Consider the following 19,548-nt stretch of genomic DNA (forward strand, 5'->3'; position numbering starts at 1 on the left):
AATACATTTGTCACAGATTACATGGACACACAAATGCACAAAATACACACAGTCACAGAGGAGAACATACTAAGTGTGTCATTGATTGGAGTCATTTTTGAGGGCCAGTTCTTTTCTTCTTCTGCCTCTCCTCCACAGCCTCATGGTGGGTCCTCAACAACAACTGAAAGTGGACGAGCACCGTTCACAGATCATCACTCATGGGTGCCGAGAGCTACCTGTCAACACATCAGGAAGTCCATAGCAACACACACACACACACACACACACACACACACACACACACACACACACACACACACGCACACACTAACTCAACGCAACTCGTAAAATCATGGTGATTAGTATTTAAGACCTCCATGTCCCTTCATAGTTATAGATGGTAGTCGGAAATAGTCCACACGTATGTGTTTGTTTACACACCTAGACGACGCTCTGACATCCTAAAAGCAATGACCTCATCAGACGGAGACCCATCTGATGATCTGACATCATCACTGTGTTTGAAGTGACATCATCTGCAGCTCGGAGTAGATCATGAAAGCTGAAGCGAGCTGTGTGTGTGTGTGTGTGTGTGTGTGTGTGTGTGTGTGTGTGTGTGTGTGTGTGTGTGTGTGTGTGTGTGTGTGTGTGTGTGTGTGTGTGTGTGTGTGTGTTTGTGTGTGTGTGAGAGAGAGGGTGAGAGAGAGGGAAGGACAGATACTTGTATCAATTGTAGCAGCTCTGGTGAGCTCATTAAAACATTATTCTGTTGTTTCTGTATTTAATGTCTCCAATAAGATAATCATAAATAAAGACGATATATTGTTGTGTATCATGTTTTTACCCCTAGTTATTTGTTTGTCTATTAGTCTGCTAACACCATATCTCAAAAACAACACATCAAGGAACAGTTGTTTAGAGTTTTATGGTTATCCAAATATGGAAGTATCAGTGATGGATACTTAATTCCTAATCCGACTAGTTTGTTTGCCAAGACAAGATAGGGATTTCCATTGAAATTATAGTGGCAAGAATAATGCATTTTAATGTAACAGAAAGTTGACAACATGTCATTTTTGGTCTGCTCCGTTCTGTGTACCCTGATATCTATGGTGTGAGACTAAGGCCCAATCTCCACACTCACAGACTCACAGACTTTGAGGCATGCTTCCGCAAAGTCCGTGAGGGTTTAGGGCCGTCCTACTGTTAAATCATTGAGTGTTTTAAGGCTCTCTTGCAGACATTTTGAGCCCTTTATGAATCATTTCCGTAAATTTGCATTTCTGCCGACTTTGCCCAAGTGGAAGCATGGAGACGTAAAATAAAATGTAAAACAAAGAGGACGACACGTGTGTTCAGCCTGAAATATTACATTTACTCAGAAACAAGGATTAAAGATGGAACATAAAAACATATGAAATTATTTTAAAATATTTTGATGTTGTCATGATTACGTGATATGTTGCAGCAAAGTGCTGTCCCATTCCTATTTACATAATTTCAAGCCATTACAGTCTCTCACACTCAACCATTTACCAGGTTATGTCAGTAAGTCCCTAAGGCAGACATGTCAAACTCAAGGCCCGCGGGCCGAATCCGGCCCGCCACATCATTTTATGTGGCCCGCGAATCCACCGGCAAAAGAAGAAAAAAAAGTTAGACTTGAAAAGAAAAATATTCCCATGGTCGAAATTATGAGATAGAAAGTCAAAATTATGATATAGCATGTTGTCTGTGTGCCGACATTAAAACTATCACAACAGGTGGACAGGAGAGGCAACAGCTCGTAAAGCGGTTTTCCAACAAGTGATTGAGTTGAAAATGATCGACAAATAATCCCAAAATGTCCACGAAGAGAAAAATGTATGCAGAGGGAAGAACATTTTATGAAAGATGGGAAAGTGAATACATGTTTGTGCTTCAAGGGGAAAAAGCGGTCTGTCTTCTGTGCTATGAGGCAGTGTCGGTGATGAAGGAATACAACTTACGTCGGCCTTTTGACACCAAACACGGAGCTAAATTTAGCCTCCAAGAAAAACATAAAATTGTTCAAGAATTAAAAGGCAGACTGCAATCGCAGCAGAATAGATTTACAAAAGTTACAGCCCAGTGCATGCTAAAGGTATGTGAGCAGGTGAGCTCCGACCAGATACAGACTTTTATAAATGACAGTTTGTGAAGAAACACCATCAGACCGAGTTCAGGAACTAGCAGGCAATCTGACAACACAGCTAGCTGAGAGACGAGCAGGTACTTGTCTTTTTCATTATCTGTTGATGAAAGCACAGAAAACACAGATACATCATACATCTATCAGTGTTTATAAGAGGCTGAAGGCAGACTTGACCGTCAGTGAGGAGCTGTTGGATGTAGCTGCATGAATGGGACGACGACGGGGACATTAGTGATGCAGAGAGGTGACAAAAATAGCTTTGAACAAAGTTAATGTAATAACTTGTGCTCGATGATATTTGTCTTTATTTTCTTTAAAAGTTTGATCTTTGATAGAGTAATGTGGGTTTCTTAACCCTAAATTAAAATGATTTATGTTTTAATAACAGAAATGTGCTTAAATATATTTTTACATTTATATAACTACATGTATAATATTGTCACATTTGAATAAACAATAATCAAATGCAGGGACAGTTATTTAACAATATGTTAGGGAGTAGTTACATTTATACAGTTTTACAGTTACAACCGGCCCTTTGAGGGCGACCATGATGCTGATGTGGCCCAGAGTGAAAATGAGTTTGATTCCCCTGCCCTAAGGGTTTGGGGTTTAAGGCCTTAAAGGGGACATTGGGATTGGGCTCCTCTATCACACACACTTAACGCCTTTAAAGCAGCTAACTAAAATGCTTTATCAAATGTTTGCCAATGGCACCACCGTGTGGGCACATAGCAGTGAAAGAACAGGCCACTGAGAATTATTCTGGCTTTTCAATTGGTCGGGAAATATGAACACTTATAAGTGTCAGCTAGATATTTTGTATAACAGGTTTATCATTAGGGCCCGAGCACCGACGTAGTCGGAGCGGAGGACCTATTGTTCTTCTAATGTTTATTATTATTAGAGCCCTAGCACCTAATAAAAATCCAGGTTTTTTTTTTGTATATATACAGAAACTGGCTTCCATACAGACCATCTCATGGTGTCACTCAGAGAGAACCAGGAAATTCTGATGTAGCATATCAAAATTAAAGAGATTCAAAATATCATTCACGAGCCAACTTCAAATCACAATCATGAGACAATTTGTCTAATTTCAGATTTGATTTTAGAGGAAACGGTGCATAGTTGCAAAATAATTTCATACAGGTTAATAGCAGAACTGTGGAAGCCCGTTTATGCATTAACATTTTAAAAAAAGTCACATGAAAGAAAAAAGGCTTTTTTTTTGGTAAGGGGGGGGTTCTGCAAAAAAAAAATCCTTTTTTTTTTTTTTTTGTATATATACAGAAACTGGCTTGCATACAGACCATCTCAAGGTGTCACTCAGAGAGAACAAGGAAATTCTGATGTAGCATATCAAAATTAAAGACATTCAAAATATCATTCACGAGCAAATTTCAAACCACATTCATGAGACAATTTGTCTAATTTCAGATTTGATATTAGAGGAAACGGTGCATAGTTACAAAATAATTTCATACAGGTTAGTAGCAGAACTGTGGAAGCCAGTTTACGCCATGAAATTAAAAAAAAATCACATGAAAGAAAAATGGCTTTTTTTTTGGGGGGGGGGGGGGTTCTGCAAAAAATTTTAATAAATGCAGGTTGGTTTTTTTTGTATATATACAGAAACTGGCTTCATAGCAGTGTATGATGGTCACAGAAATGCATGGCCGTATAACCCAGAGTCCTGTTGGTTCCAGGAAATACTGATTAACTCGTGCACGCAGTGTATGATGGTCACAGAAATGCATGGCGGCGTCACCCAGAGTCCTGCCAGTACCCTCGACGTGCGTGAAGTTGCGAGGGCCCGATCAATGCTGCTTGCAGCTTTAATTATTCTTATTACTTTTATAGACCACGTAATCACATCAAATCAGTAAATCTGCAAGACAACAACTAGATGAAAAATGTTTTGCCCACACAGGTGTTATCAATTCCTCTGGCTGATTATACGTCCAGCCTGGTTGAAGTTCAGCGGAGCTTGGAATTACCTGATGACCTACAAACACTATCTACCAATCAGAAGGATGATAGAATACAATGTCACACCTAGTCAAGTACAGCTTGTACTCATCCACACAGTCCAGAGAAGAAGTCCAATAAGGCAACATGAGTGAATACACCTGGTGGACTGTGGATGTGTGGAACATGCTGATCACTGGTTATTGTTGTCATTATAAGAAAATTAAGCATCTGTTTTTAATGGCTGTACGGTCTCAGTCTCATTCACATCACTGATGGTTATTATTCTGTCTGTGCTACCAAGCTGACAATCAGTTTTTGGAATGTGTTGTATTAAAAGCTTCTTATGTATTTGGACGTAACAGGAGTGGAGAATTTAGATCCCTCGCTTGAATAAAAGTATTAATACATAATATATTTAAAAATAATCTGCATAGTATTTAAGTACTATCTGCAAGTAGAAGTACTCTTTGGGAAAATTGTCAGCCTTTCAAAGTATAATTAGTTAAGATTTTATATTATTGAATTATTATCAATGACACATTATAATTGTGTAAGCAGCATTTTAATACTTCTACTTTTAATACTTTATATTGTTGGAAGGTTTAATCTATAGTAATGCATCACATTTCATGAGATCATCATGTTTTTCGTGAAAATGTTGAATCTGAAAATTAACTATATAACTGCCAAATAAATGTAGTGGAGTAAAAAGTACCATATTTCCCTCTGAGATGTAGTGAAGTGGAAGCATAAAGTAGCCTTAAAAGAAAACCCTCAAGAAAGGTATCTCTAAATTACTTAAGTGCATCCCTTTTGTTTGAACCTTGTATGCAGGCGTATGTTCTTAAATGTGGTAAGTCTGAAACATCACAGCCAATGAGCAAACTGTACAATACAAGCAGTTTTTGCATTTTATTGATAAATTATAATTTTTAAAAAGACCCACGAGCCATCTTCTGCTTTCACCTTTCACTACAGTTTTCCAAGTACTGAATTTGAGCTATGTACAAAGAGTTTAACATTATGTTCTGCTTCATCATCATCATCATCATCATCATCATCATCACATTCAAAACAAGGTTAGAAGTTTGAGCTGCGCCCACTGGTCAAGGTGAAGAGACAGGAAGCTGAGTTAGCCTATAGCGATGCTAGCTAGCACAGAGTTCACCGGAGTTCACAGAGCTGCGATTATAAGTGGAGGGAGGAAGAGGAAGAGGAGGGTTTACATTCTAACTCACAGGCAGACGGAGCAAAGACAGGAGCGTCATAATCTTCAGCTACCTCTCTGAAAACTGACAAAAACACCACCTCAGTGACAGAGCATAAGAGAGTCAACATGCAAACATGAGTCACCATGTTCTGGGATCATATTCCAACATTGAGAAGGCAACGGAAGAGCAGTGAAAAACAAAGGGAGGTACAAAATAACTTAAAATAAAAGGGTTATTGCTGTAGTGAGTTAAAAGCTGCATGGCACTAAAAATGAACACTTTGATATTTAAAAAAAGACAAACTCCTGTTGATCTTTTGCTCTTCTTGACTAATACTGGGCAGCAAAGTTGGCACAAATGGGTATTCAAGAATTTCTTTTAAAAATTGATCATTTAGAGAGTTAAAATCATATAGCAATACTATGTCAGTGTACACACAGGCAAGATAAATGGTTTCAATACAGTATGGGTCTGCAGCTTTCTGTAGCTGGAGTTTAACTAGCAGCAAAACAACACATACAATTGCATATAATCGTAGTGCAATGGGCAAACTGTTCATAGGAGGTTGTCTCATTTTGGTCTGGTCAGTAACAAAAGAAATCAAGTGCTGAACAACAAAAAGAAAAAAGGTCCAGAATGACCAAATCCAACCAGTCTGCTAAACAATCTTTTTACTTTTTTTAAACATTATGTTGTCATTCTTTTTAAAAAATCACTATTTTTTAAATTGATTCTGGATTTTGGAGGATTTGGGCAAAACCTAGGCAGGATTTTAGTCCTTGTGGACTAGTAGGAGGACTGATTGACATACATTAGGTTTGTTCAGTGAGTCAAACCTCTCTAAAACATTCCAGACAAAAACAATAAGATTCAAGCTACATCTCCAACATACACCTCTTCAAACACACACAACACCTCTTCAACACACTCCTGTCCAGAGGCTCTGCAGGCGTTCCTCTCTGCTGAACATGACGGGTTTAAAATCTGGATGGAAAAAAACTAAAAGTGAGGTTTGTTCTTCCAGCCATGCCAAGTCTGCTCTAGGCGAAGCTATTCTCTGGGTAGCTGACTTTGATAGCGCCCCAGTAGCAGGCTCGTATCAGACAGATGAGACCCAGCAGGTAGGCGAACGCCCAGGACACGTAGGTGGCGTTGTAACGATTGGCAAAGTCCCGAGTCCCAACCTGTTAATACAGAGAAGAGGAAGAGACGGTGGGTGAAATATCAACACCAAGAATATAACCTTTTTGAGAGATTAATAAAATTAAGTTTGTTATGTCAGACCCTATCAGTCAGACATCCACTTCATCAGGAAAGTGCCAGAACAATTGCAACAAGCTCAGTAACCTTGATGTTGGGGACTGTAATCTCATTATCAAGTGATTATGATTCTAATATCATTATACCACGTTGTAAAAGTCTGAACTGACTCTGATATACTGTGAAAAACTGAACAATATGTGGCTGTTTGTAAAAAAATAAAAAAACATATAGTTTTTGTTTTCTGAACAGTCCAGTGGCTTAATGAACCATTGTACACTGCCTGGCCAAAAAAAAAAGTCGCCACCTGGATCATCATGCCTAGTGCCTACTGTACAAGCCTGTGGGGGCAGTGCTATGATCTGGGGTTGCTGCAGTTGGTCAGGTCTAGGTTCAGCAACAGTATGTGCTCAAAGAATGAGGTCAGCTGACTACCTGAATATACTGAATGACCAGGTTATTCCATCAATGGATTTTTTCTTCCCTGATGGCACAGGCATATTCCAAGATGACAATGCCAGGATTCATCGGGCTCAAATTGTGAAAGAGTGGTTCAGGGAGCATGAGACATCATTTTCACACATGGATTGGCCACCACAGAGTCCAGACCTTAACCCCATTGAGAATCTTTGGGATGTGCTGGAGAAGGCTTTGCGCAACGGTCAGACTCTACCATCATCAATACAAGATCTTGGTGAGAAATTAATGCAACACTGGATGGAAATAAATCTTGTGACATTGCAGAAGCTTATCGAAACAATGCCACAGCGAATGCGTGCCGTAATCAAAGCTAAAGGCGGTCCAACGAAATATTAGTGTGTGTGACCTTTTTTTTTGATGCCGACTTTTTTTTTGGCCAGGCAGTATATTTGATGTAAGATTATGCACTAAAACCACTACCCAAGATTTTTACTTTATATCTCTCTATTTATTACCTCTTCTTTTTCATAATATATGTACACTGTAAAGCACATATTAACATTTCTCAAGTGTTGTGACCGTATACTAATTTAAACTCTACTGGAGAGTTCCAGATATCGGCTGCGTGGCTCTATGGATACAGTAGAAATGTCTGCTAGTCGTGTTGGTCTACCACTTTGGTCCAGACTTCAATATCTCAACATGCCATGAAATTTTAAAAAGGCCTCTGTGTTCCTCAGAAGATGAAAGCTAACGATTTCTGATCCCGTGACTTTCCTTTAGCAACACCTTGCACGTCACTTTTGTGGTTTTGAGTCAAATATCTATCCAACTATTGGATGGAATTTTTGTGAAGTTTGCTTCACACATTCATGTTCCTGCAAAAGTAGTGACGGTTTCATCATCCTCAGCAGTAATTTGTGATTTGTGCTAGTAAGCCAATATTAGCCCGGTAGAATGCCAAACTAAGATGGTGAACCTGGTGATCATTATACCTGCTAAACATTAGCATGTTAACATTATCATAGAGAGAGAGTCATCCCTAAATTCCCAGGGCCCTCATTGTAAGAGATTGGTTAGGACTATCTTCAGTTCAAATTGCAAAATAACAAAGAGAGATGGACGTTTCAAATCCATTCAGCCACTCTGGAGATATAAATGTTTAAAGTCAAGAAAACTGTCTGTCCACATATTTCATTGAACATAACATCAGTTGGCTATAAGCTGTATAAGCTGTAGATGAGTGATTTCTACATGTTGACCCACCGAATGGAAAAAAACATTGCAGAGAACATAAAACCATCTGTAAAGTCTTTGTAATATGTCACATTAAGAGGATATTTAACTGGGGAACAAAGGACCCTGGATAGAGAGCATGTTACTATGTTAACATTAGCATCCAGCTTAAGTACAGCCAGAAGCTGCTAATGTGGCTATAGACTCCTGTCTTGTTTAAAAAAACTTCTCCAGACACACTTCTATAATCTCTCTTTTTATAATGTTTTGCCTTTAAAATCGTATTTCTCTTTGTCACTTCTATTTTGGTGCTTTTGAGTTTGTCTAAATATAAAAACAATGAACACAAACAAGACAAAGACAGTACTTACCGTTAAACCCACTCCAATGAAAATGCAGATCATTCCTATAGTTATATAAGCACAACAACGCCTCCTAGGGAGCGCACTGCCAACGGAGGATCTGCAGAAAGAGAGCGATGAGAGAAACAGAGGTCAGTCATACATTTCAGATACTTATGTTTTGGTTCTGTGAGATAGAAGATTTCAATCTTCTATAACTTTTTTTATAGTTTTTATATTTGCATGTGGTTATGGTTGAAAAAAATACATTTGAAACATTTTGTGTTATGATGTTGACTGATATGACTTCATCCCATTTTCCCAGTGATCTCACTTTACAGCAGCCAAAAATCTCTCTCTTCCTCTTTTACATAACACATGAAAGCGCTGGAGGCCGGTCACATGAGCAACACATGTCCCAACGTCCAGACTGCATACAAACACATGCACAAGTTGACTGCCCCTCAGCATCAATTTCTTTGTTTCTTTTTTTTTTTTTTGCTTCACCATTTCTTTACTTTCCTCCCCCTCTCTGTTCTCACATGCCTCTCATGTGACGGGACTCAAGCATTCTTCAGGAATCGTTGGTATTCAGATGGCTTAAAGGGAGCCTGATCACCTGATTTCTTACCTTCTCTTACTCCTTCTTCTCCTGCTTTTACATTTTGTCTTTGTTCAACTCACTGTTCACAATTGTGCCACCTGACCATCTCATTCATTTGACCTGTGACCATATATGGAGCAGGCCTATATTCAAAGGATGTTTTTTAATGATTTAAGAGTTGAACATCACTTGCAAAACAAGAATTAAAGAGGCAAACAGACTGGATCAACAGTGCATCAGTCTGACTACCAAAAAACAGCCCTACTACAACACCTCACATGCATAGTTGGGGGATTTTCCTCTGTGAAGTGCCACTATACCAAAAAGTATCGGTTCCTTATAAGCATCAAGGTAAAATCCTAACAACTCCATGTTACTTCATCTCTCACTGTTTTGACTTCTGTTGCAAGAGCAAAGGGAGTTTGTAGGGAAATACAGTCAAAGAAAAAAAAATATGTACGGAAAGAAAGAGATAGAGAACAAAAAAGACAGAAATAGACGCTGAGGTGAAAGAAGATTATTACCATTTAAACTTTTTTTTTTACTTTAAATAGTTAGTTAGTTATTGGGTTAATGGACTCCCAGAAGGGTAGAGGCTGGATGGTAACAAAGTCAATTGTATGTTTTATTACCCGTTGCCTTCATCACTCTTGACTTGTAACAGTTGAATTATCATAAAAGACTCAAGAGAGATATATGTAAATAGAGATGGTGTCAAAATATGAAATAAAATACAAGGAAAGATGGCAAAAGAGGTACAGGGATAAAGATTGAGACAGACATGGAGCTATAGAAAAAGATGCAGAAATAAGAGACAGAGATAGAGGCAAAGACAGCAGATTGTTATTCTGAGGCAGGTGGTCTGTCGTCTCAGCATCACTATAGATAAAGTCCCTATCATCCCTTTCAGACACACCTCCTGATGCCCTCTCACCACTTCTCAACTCTGTGACCCTCCTGCACCGTTACCATAACATGTATTGAGGCCAGGCTCTAATTCCTGTCACACGTCTAGATTAGCCCGCATCACTTCCCCTCTCCTTCCAAGAACTACAAAGTCCAGACCTCCGAAGCTCGGCAACCATAAAGTAAGCTGAACTAAACTTCTCCAGCAACAAGAGCTGAAAGTAAACCCTTTTTATACCATATTTCATACCAAACCACAGCCCTAAATGTATGAGACTTGATGCCAATGCAGACGTGTAAGTCTTTTAAAGCATTCTCCTCCCTCTAATGTAGAATATGTCTTGTTTTTTGTTTAAAGACCACACTTATAAATTCGCAATTGAAGTCCATTCTCTGCGAATCATTTAGACTTTACATGACAATTCTACCAATTTAAGGACATCCAAGTCTGCATTCATATTTGTTATAAAGTTACATTACAACCATGCAATTTTAATGGTGCTATACTAGATTGGGAACAGTGCAAACTAGAGAGAAAGTGGAGAAAGTGGAGAAAGTGATGATAGTGATGATAGCGCTGACGCTGTCCACTGCAATCAGGGAGCTAACCAGTGGGGCGCGCTCAAATGCACGAACACGAACATGCACTAAAAGCACCCGTGGCCGGCCCATCTATGTCAACAAAGCAAGGAGACGCTCGGATAATAACACACATAGAGGGAGAGCGGCTTCATATCTGTATCAATATCTATACATAGCAAATAGCTATTTTAATACTCAGAATCCCATATATTGTACCTTTAAATGAGTCTTTAACTGTAAAACCAGGAAACAATAATGTAACTTTGACAACAATTAATGAAGACTTTTTACAATTAAGAAAGTTTCAACGGTCTGCTAAATAATTTTCAAACCATACAGAAATGAAATGAAAACCAATGGCGGCCATCAACGGTAAGAAAAAATCATCCAAAACCGAAAGTGATCAGCTAAGTATACATAAGTTGGAGCTAAAACGTGAGAACCCACTGGAACAGTGATTCATTTTTCCCTTGTTTGTAATGAGTTAAATGCAGGTTTGATGGACTCACATTTTTTTGCAGTGGGGACACTTGGCTAGTGTGTTAAACCGAAGCTCCATCCACTATGAGGAAACAGAGAAGAAGCACAGTTTAGTTACATTACAGGAGAATCCACATGAGCACATGTGAACACAAAAATACAACAACACACTATTATCCAACTGTACTTTTAGAACAATCAACACAAGATCTACTGGGAATGATTTTACATGATGATCAATTATGATGGTTTGCAGGTTGTAAATCTATTTATTATGTCTGTATTGGAGAAAATGTGAAACAATAGGCTAAATTAGTATCTAAAATTACTCTTATGATATATTAGTTAGGGTTGTAAATATACAATTGTTTCATTAAGGTGTTTGATGTTAAAAGCAGTGTTAAGAAAAATGTTTATCCATCACAGATCAGAAAGATTTAAGGTCCTATTGAAACAAGTTTAATATGTGACTTTCGACATCTGGCTTGAGAGAAGGAATGAAAAACTCAATAGAAGTTCAGGCCAAACCATCCTGATTCAAACCAGGTTTTTTACAATTAAAAATGAAATACAAATTGCTCTTAACTAACTGTGCTCTTCAAAACCAGATGTCTACAAAGTCATATTATCACCAGTGTAAATAAGGCCGCAGATTGAACTGGAGCAGGTTAGGCTGTTGTTAATATGTCCACCAGTATGACCAGCTTTCTCAACCTCTTGTTGTGCTGGGGGAGAGCCATCGCTGGGGAGGCTAGACATTGGCTGGGATGTTCTGGCGTCCTCACTGCCCTACAGACAGCGCAAGCAACAATTTGCACACGTTAAGAGGATCATACCACTGATTTTGACACGCGAGTCTGTGTCATACTGAGTCAATACCTCAGGTTCTGCACCTTCTCCCTTCAATGGACCTGGTGGTTCCTTTTATTAATATGTAAGAGGACAAATAGAGGTATAAGGTATTTAAACCTCCATGTCAGCGAACTATGCAACTCTGCTATAATACTGTGTAGACAATCCCCTGTGTCCATCACTGACTGTGGTTTGACTATCAATATTTTTAATATGCATGTACCATCAACAGCACAGCAAGACATTCGCATGAACAACTCTGCGATTGGTTTAGCTGTTGGTTGGTTTACGTACAAGAAAGGTGTTGCCACAGTGACCGCAAACCACCCTCATCCCCTCAGGTTGGATGGGCAGTGCCGGCTGGGCGGGTTGCTCCTCTGGGATAACCATCACTGGGCTCAGGTTGATTATCCGTCTGCTGTCGAAGGAACAAAGAGATGGACAAGATTTTAATTATAACCTATTCAAGAAATGATTATAAAAGTGTTGATGACATGAAAGGTCTTGATTTGCCTTATAAAAGTTGCCTGTTCTTTGGCTTTGTAAAAGAAGTAAACATACAGACTGAACTTGACCACCAGCTACCTACCAGTTTGGTCGAGGACATCCTATCCTCCTCGATGTGTCTTTACAGATGAGCAGGCAGTTACAGGGACACCTCACATATTTCTTCCCTGTTGGGGGAGTTTTGATGGGCTGGAAGGCAAAACATCAAAATCAATGTAATACAGAATACAAAAACAAAGCCAAAAAAAGGAGAGCAGTTGGTTTAAAATGTTGTTGAGGTGACACAGAGGAGCCTTTCAGACCTAACAGGGTGTAAAAAGTAATGTGCAAAATCAATTAGTTCACCCATCAGCTTCATACGTCTAAATTATGCCGTCCGACATGCTGTATTTGGCATTTTAAAGCCTCTGTATGAAATACTGTGTGCTGTTTGTGTCTACATACATGGGACTGGCCAATGGCAGGAACTGTTATAACAATACTTAAGTTTATTCATGTAAAACATATCAGAACCAGAGATTACAAAGTGCTTTTTTACACAATATGTATTTCATATATTCATAAACCAAACAGCAAACACAAATAAATACACATATGCAGACAAATTTAAGAAGCAATTTAAAATGTTGTGCTTGTCTGGAATTAGACTGTATTGAGAAACGTTTAAACTATGTAGAGTTGATCGCAGGACGCCTGATGCACATCGCTCAGTCTATAGATCTATGGCTGCAGTGTTTGGTGAACCTGAGCTGGAATAAGATGCAACAACTGAAGGACACTATGATGTTTGAGTCGAGTTTAATAGAATAAGAAATGGCTGTGTTGATGTATAAGCATCACAAACATCAGCCAGTGGAACTGTCATTTTGTGATGACATCCATTTATCATCCTCATTCTCTACTGACAGATCGATCAAAGCTCTCAGTTAGACACATTTCAAGTCATATGGAGCACTTATCACTGGACTGATTGATCGATGTGACAGATGTCCACATCAACATCTGGTACAGCTGTAAAAAGTGGACATTGCCAAGATGTAAAATAGCCAAAACAATTGGCATCAAAAGCAAATGGTTTCTCTCTTGATTGCTGACAAATTCCGTATTTTAACATTCAAAATTATACTGCGCAATAACACAAAAAAAGCATGTGCATTTCTGATTAGATTGCTGAAGAGATGAAATGTGAATTGATTGTTGGAAAGGAGAGGAGAGCAGTGATAACCAGCTCAAATAAAACTGAAGACTAAGTGTCATTACTCATGTTGACAGTTGAACTACAACGACTCAACACCAAACATCATCAATAAAGCCTTCACCGGCCTCAACAACGGCCTCCACTTACTGTAGCTTCATTGCAGACTGTGCACTTGACAACGTGCTGATGAAGCTTTCCATCCAGGTTTATGAGCGACTGACATACGCGGCAGTTGATGACAGGTACACCGCCGGTGTCCGGGCTCGCAATGGCTGTGTAGGGAGGAGGTAGTTCGGCTTTGAAAAGAGGAGGAGGGCAAAGCACACAACACACGGCCAGCTGTTAACTGCATGCATCGATAAAACTTCAGGCAATAAATAGACCAAATCACCAGGATCCTTAAGACTTTAGACATCAGACTAGAAATTAAACAATAATTAAATTTAAGGACAGAATGTCAGTGGTTGATAAAGGCCACAATATGCAGCTTAAAGCTGTGGAAGAGATCAAGTAAATAGCCTCGAAGTTAAGCATACTAACGGATGATGAAAATAATCTTTAGTTGCAGCCCTCATTTTATATTAAGCTCCCGACAACAATATGCAATACAAAACAAACGTCTGATGCATGCCAAAACAACAACAAACAATTCTTACCAAAAGGAATCATTTTCTGGACTAACTTTTCTCAAAAAGCCATATAACATACAAGTTTATTCAGTTATGTCTCTCTTAGTAAGTATCAAACCTAGTGTGTGGTGGGCAGCCTGGAAACACTGCTGCACATACTCATCATGCAAACTCATGACAAGCCTGTGTACAACTCTGACTGCTCAACATGTGACTCGTCTCTCTTTGTCAGGAGCCGAGCACCACTCTGTATGTTTAAGAAAGAAACAATGGGCCCTTTTACATTCCAACATGATCGCAGACAAAGTTAACATTTAAGTAATATGAGACACAATACATGGGATAGAAATAAATGCTTTATGTCTGATAGAATCCAACTGTTTGTGACTTTAAAGAAACAAGAAAGATGTACCACCTGCCCATATTTTATGGACATAGAGGTTTTAAGACTTGTTCAGTTGGTGCATCAGTTGGATAGGGAGCTATTTAAATATCTCTGCTAACGAGGCTAATAAGCTCCTAAATATTTTTGGCTGAGAAACAAAGAAAAGCCAGTCTACTAATTACTGTTGTATAAACAAGAGTAGTCAACATAATCAAATGGCCAGACTTAAAGAATGTTCTCTTAATGTCTGAAAGAACTACTGTGAACTAACTACATATGCCAGTCAAATGACCTCTGCACTGTTTAATCCCACATTAACCTGAGTTATTAGTCTACATTCCACGTGTTTTTCAAGGTTTTAATCTTTAATGCATTTAAGCCATAGATTTGAATCAGTGACCACAACTACTACTGTAGTAGTCGCGCATACTTTACGATCTGTCGCACTAAAAACTCCATTAAAACATATAATTCAACCTTAAACATTAAATTAATTTTGTGATTTGGTGTTGTAATTTACTCCTGAACAGAATATATAAATATGGAAAATTCCATCAAATATAATAATTTAATTTAAATTATAAGCAAAGTCATATGAAAACTGTGTGTCTGCAGTTATAATAAATTATATTTTCTGACATCTGAAAGACCACACATTTATTGATTTAACTGAGAAAATTATCAATAGGTCAATCAATGATGGAAATAATGATTTGATGTGGCCATAAACAATCCTCATCAACCACAATACAGTATGTCTCTTGTGCTATTACCAATCCTTTGTTTAACCTGACCCGAGTCTACTGACCAAACACATAGGAGGCCTCTAATCTGACAAATGGCCCATTTCCTTCACTCTGAATGAGATAATGGGACGAGTCAAGAGGTAAACATGCTTGGCTCTGGGATTCAGAGACACTCGACAGTTGACACCACGGGGACAGATGGGAGTCCCCGTCTACAATTTGGCAAACGTGGCTAGAAATACAACCAAAGTATGTCAAAGACTGGACACACCTACTGTGGACGGGTAGCACATGGTGATCCATTTCTACTTAGCCGAGTTAATCCAAAACGTATGAAATACAATCCTTAAACACAGTCAGCAGTCTGTTATCCACCACCGGTTCTCAATCTCAGGAGAGGCCTGTTTCCACTCGCTTCTCTCTCTGCTGTGAAGTTGTCCTAATGCATGACTGAAACTGAATATAGCAGCTATAGGTTTTCACTGGCTGTCCTCGGAGCCAGAGGTAAGACGAGAGGACGCTTTACTACAACCCCCAGCAGCACCACAACATTCAGCCTCCATCACGTCCTGCCTAGCTGTTGCCATCAGTGGTGACGTGACTTGTGGTTTGTGTTGAAGATTGGCTGACTAAGAAGCTGCTGTTGGACACAAGCTGCTCAGGGATTTATTTTTTTTATTCCGCTTCCTGTTCCTCCTGCGACATGAAATAAAAACTCTCTATAAAAGCTGAAAGGATAAAGCTCCAACAAGCCCCATGAAAAGATTAAAACCAACATTGAATCAGAGTCTCAATATTTTCTGTCTCACTTATTAGCCCATTAGCTCCTACTGAAGATTTATTTATTATTTGTTGGGGACTATTATCAGTTGATACAGATTTGGAGCTCCAGTGTAGGGGTGAAGAATATGGCCTTAAAATAATGTCATAATACTTAGCTAAATATTTTTGCAGTTGCTCAAAAGTTTTTTCCCCTTTTGTGGCATGATGAAGCTCTGATTAATTACCATTAAGCAAACGTACAGTGACGGTGATGATCAACCAATCGTTGTCACTTGAGCTAACTCAGATCCTGGTGCGTTTTGTCTCGCGGTCCATTCAGTTATACTAAATGACGGCGTACGTGGCCTTTTGTCTGCTGTAGTGCTGCTGAAGGTTTTCAAACCACTGAAGTTGTGCCTTTTTTGGAGGAAACCCATCCACAGTGCAGAGCCAGCAGCAACACTGCAATACTGCTAATCATTTAATTATAGCAGACAAATTGTTGATAATAAGACACATTTTTATCATGTTAACATTTTACCACTCTTCCTTGTACAATATATGTCAGTTGACTGTGATGAAGGAGCATGTCACTCAGTGTAACAGTGGGGCTCAATGATTGTTTTTAAAGAATATGAAAAATACATAAGGCTTTAAATAAACAGACAACACTTAGTAGAATCAACTCATTTTGGGTTTTGGTATTTTCATTGGATTTGTTGACAGTAAAAAAAAAAAATAGACTCATCGTTCCCAGTTAACCTGGATAACTATCACTTCCCTGACCAGCTAAGTGTACAGTATGAGGATACATTACATTACAGTCATTTAGCAGACGCTTTTATCCAAAGCGACTTACATACATATTGTAGATTATTGAATCCACCTTTGAAAGACTTTTCTTTGAATACCCTGAATATACTGTGCTACCATTGCTGGTTTGAAAATGTGTATTTTAACAGTTTTCTATATATCAGTGAAGCCCTGACTGAAAAATATGAACAATGAATTCAAACACTCTCAAGGTTTGCACAACCTTTTGTTGCAGTCAATTTACTTTGCCATTCAAGCACAAAAACATCAAGCAGGTGACAACAACATCAAGCACAGTGCCAGTCTAACCATTCAGATGCAGCCAAGGCCATTGGTTGCCGCCCCTCACCCCCACCACCACACTGTGAATACAGCCAGCAGTGAATGTCTACCTGATACAGCTGAATAAAACTCTGATCATCAGGCAAAGGAGTCGTAGTTCTTCAGTGTCAGATTGTAAAGATATGCAGGGCATCAATACAGCAAAGATTGCAGTCACTTTCACATAATAAGAAATTTCACTCAATTCTAATCACAGTGAAAGTACCATCTCAGTGATTGTGTTTCAGGAAAACAGTTCAGTTTTGGCTTCTTTGACTCTGATTAATCCAGTTTGCAAATTGGCTGATAGAGGACTCAAAAAGCCCAGAGAAACCGGAATTAGCCATAATCCAGACTGCAGAGAGGGAGGGAGGAGAAAGTGGGCCATGAAATATACCGACATTCATTTCGGCTTTTGCTAAATCAGTGCTGTGACATCGAAACAGACTGTCAGTTCACAGGTTATTACAGTCCAGCATTAAAGTCTTTATGAATAATCCGGTGGTGAAATATGAACTCTGCAAGATTAGAGTGCGTCAGAACAACAAAATATTGTTTTTTCTTTCAACACTTGTGTTGTGCTTGATATTAGCCGTTTGTCCTGAAAATCTCTACAAAGAGTATTACGCGGTCAATGAATCCATTCATTTGCAGCAGAACAACCAGTGTTGTGACATGTCAAAGAAAGCCCAGAACAAAAAGGTACAATAAGAGGGAACTTTAGGGAACAGAGTCTGACGCTAACTGTACTTATGTTACTACAAAACATAATCCGTTGATAGGAGTCTGGATGTTTTTGTAAAAACACTAAGATGGAACTTTTGTTTAGTTTTTTATATATTTAGTAAAGCCTCCAGCCAAAAGAAACAGCATGTGTCTTTGTGTATGTCTCCAATTTAAAAATGGGATTTGATCTTCTGCTACATAAATTCAGAATCAGACTACATTCAGTGCAAAGGCCAGCCCTGACAGCAGCTTACAAACTGAGAGGACTGTGGATTTATGAGCAGTGATTGCCTGGGTCATTCAGCCCTGCATGCATTACGGTGCTGTAACCTACACTCAGCTATTTACTAAGCAAAATGTGGACACTGTGTCAGTTTCCTTGCTGTCCATGCACATGTCCTGTACTGTACTGAAAATGCTAGAATATATTCAAACTGTCTTCGCAAGATCAAGGCCAAATATGTGTTGTTTACAGTCTATTGTGCATGCAAATGAGCTAACTGACAGCTTAATGTAACATATTATGACATTTTGGCATGCTTTGGGGTTCAATCCCATCCGCGAAGGACACATCTGGGCCTTTTTTGTCGATTTGAAGCTGGGACAAAAGGCTGCTCGGCTGCCCGGCTGCCTTCATCTGCAGTGGCTCATCTCTCCCTCCCCCCGTCAATGAACAACATTAAAGCCCACCTCCAGCGAGGCCTCACATCACGACTCATAGGCTACCTTTTCTTATGGTGAGGACCCAAAACATGACAGGCCCCACCGAGTCTCGATGTGAGCATTTCTGCAGTAAAAAACAAAGCCTGCTGTTATTGTAGGCCCCTCTTCTCTAACCCACTGCTCCAGTTCTCACAGTGCGAGCTCCACCTTTTTCCCAGCTGCGGAGTGACTGCCCTAGTCTTGCATTGCTGCAGTTTTATTTACGCCGAACTCGATACGCCCAAGAAATGATTCAGCACGCAGGCTGTGTTTACCTCGGGGACTTGAATCCTGCAGGTACGGGGGAGCAGTGGGGGTCACGTTGTCGGAGTTGGGACCCGACAGCAGCGGAGATCGCTCGTCCATGCCGTCGGAGGCCATGTCGTCAACCGTGGACCGCGAGACTTTGACGGGCAGAGACGGCGGGCAGTCTCCTGGCTGCACCGAGTCTTCGCTCAGCACGGAGGAGCAGCCGGCGGCTGGTTGTTGGTGCCGAGTTGCTCCGGTCCAGCAGCCCCGGTGACGGCAGCCTGGAGGGGGGAGGAGCCTCGCGGTGATCCCCCTCCCTTCTTCCCGCCCCTCACTGACACGACCCGGGGCATGGGCAGTGCTCGTGTACATTGAGCTTAATCCTGCACATATTATAAGGTACTATGATGGAATTTAGTGCAAAGATTATATCCTGGAATTAAAATGTAGTGTGAAGCCTGAAAACACATGCACGTGATTATTTATATT

General features: G+C 39.6%; 2 protein-coding genes across 3 annotated transcripts in view; one reads left to right on the plus strand and one right to left on the minus strand.

Moving 5' to 3' along the window:
- necab1 (N-terminal EF-hand calcium binding protein 1) overlaps window positions 1-814 on the plus strand; it is a 28,091-nt gene extending 27,277 nt beyond the window's left edge. The window contains exon 13 of the mRNA XM_068728624.1: window positions 139-814. Within this exon, the coding sequence (XP_068584725.1) occupies window positions 139-167 (29 nt within the window). The 3' untranslated portion in view covers window positions 168-814. The remainder of the gene's footprint in view (window positions 1-138) is intronic.
- A 4,208-nt stretch (window positions 815-5,022) lies between these two features.
- On the minus strand, window positions 5,023-19,329 carry pip4p2 (phosphatidylinositol-4,5-bisphosphate 4-phosphatase 2). Of its 2 annotated transcripts, XM_068728630.1 has the most exons (8): window positions 19,086-19,329; window positions 13,874-14,022; window positions 12,611-12,717; window positions 12,316-12,439; window positions 11,884-11,958; window positions 11,199-11,251; window positions 8,628-8,718; window positions 5,023-6,524 (listed from the first exon to the last, which is right to left on the minus strand). In XM_068728630.1, exons 1-8 carry the CDS (start codon window positions 19,189-19,191, stop codon window positions 6,381-6,383), a joined length of 849 nt encoding a protein of 282 aa, XP_068584731.1. In that variant the 5' UTR covers window positions 19,192-19,329; the 3' UTR covers window positions 5,023-6,380. The 2 variants fall into 2 exon arrangements, with proteins under 2 accessions (XP_068584731.1, XP_068584732.1); XM_068728631.1 differs by lacking the exon at window positions 11,884-11,958.
- Window positions 19,330-19,548: the final 219 nt, after the last annotated feature.

The sequence above is a fragment of the Cebidichthys violaceus genome, unplaced genomic scaffold (genome assembly GCF_023349555.1).
Source record: "Cebidichthys violaceus isolate CVI_PGR_0920_01 unplaced genomic scaffold, fCebVio1.0.p SCAF_42, whole genome shotgun sequence".
Taxonomy (NCBI): domain Eukaryota; kingdom Metazoa; phylum Chordata; class Actinopteri; order Perciformes; family Stichaeidae; genus Cebidichthys; species Cebidichthys violaceus.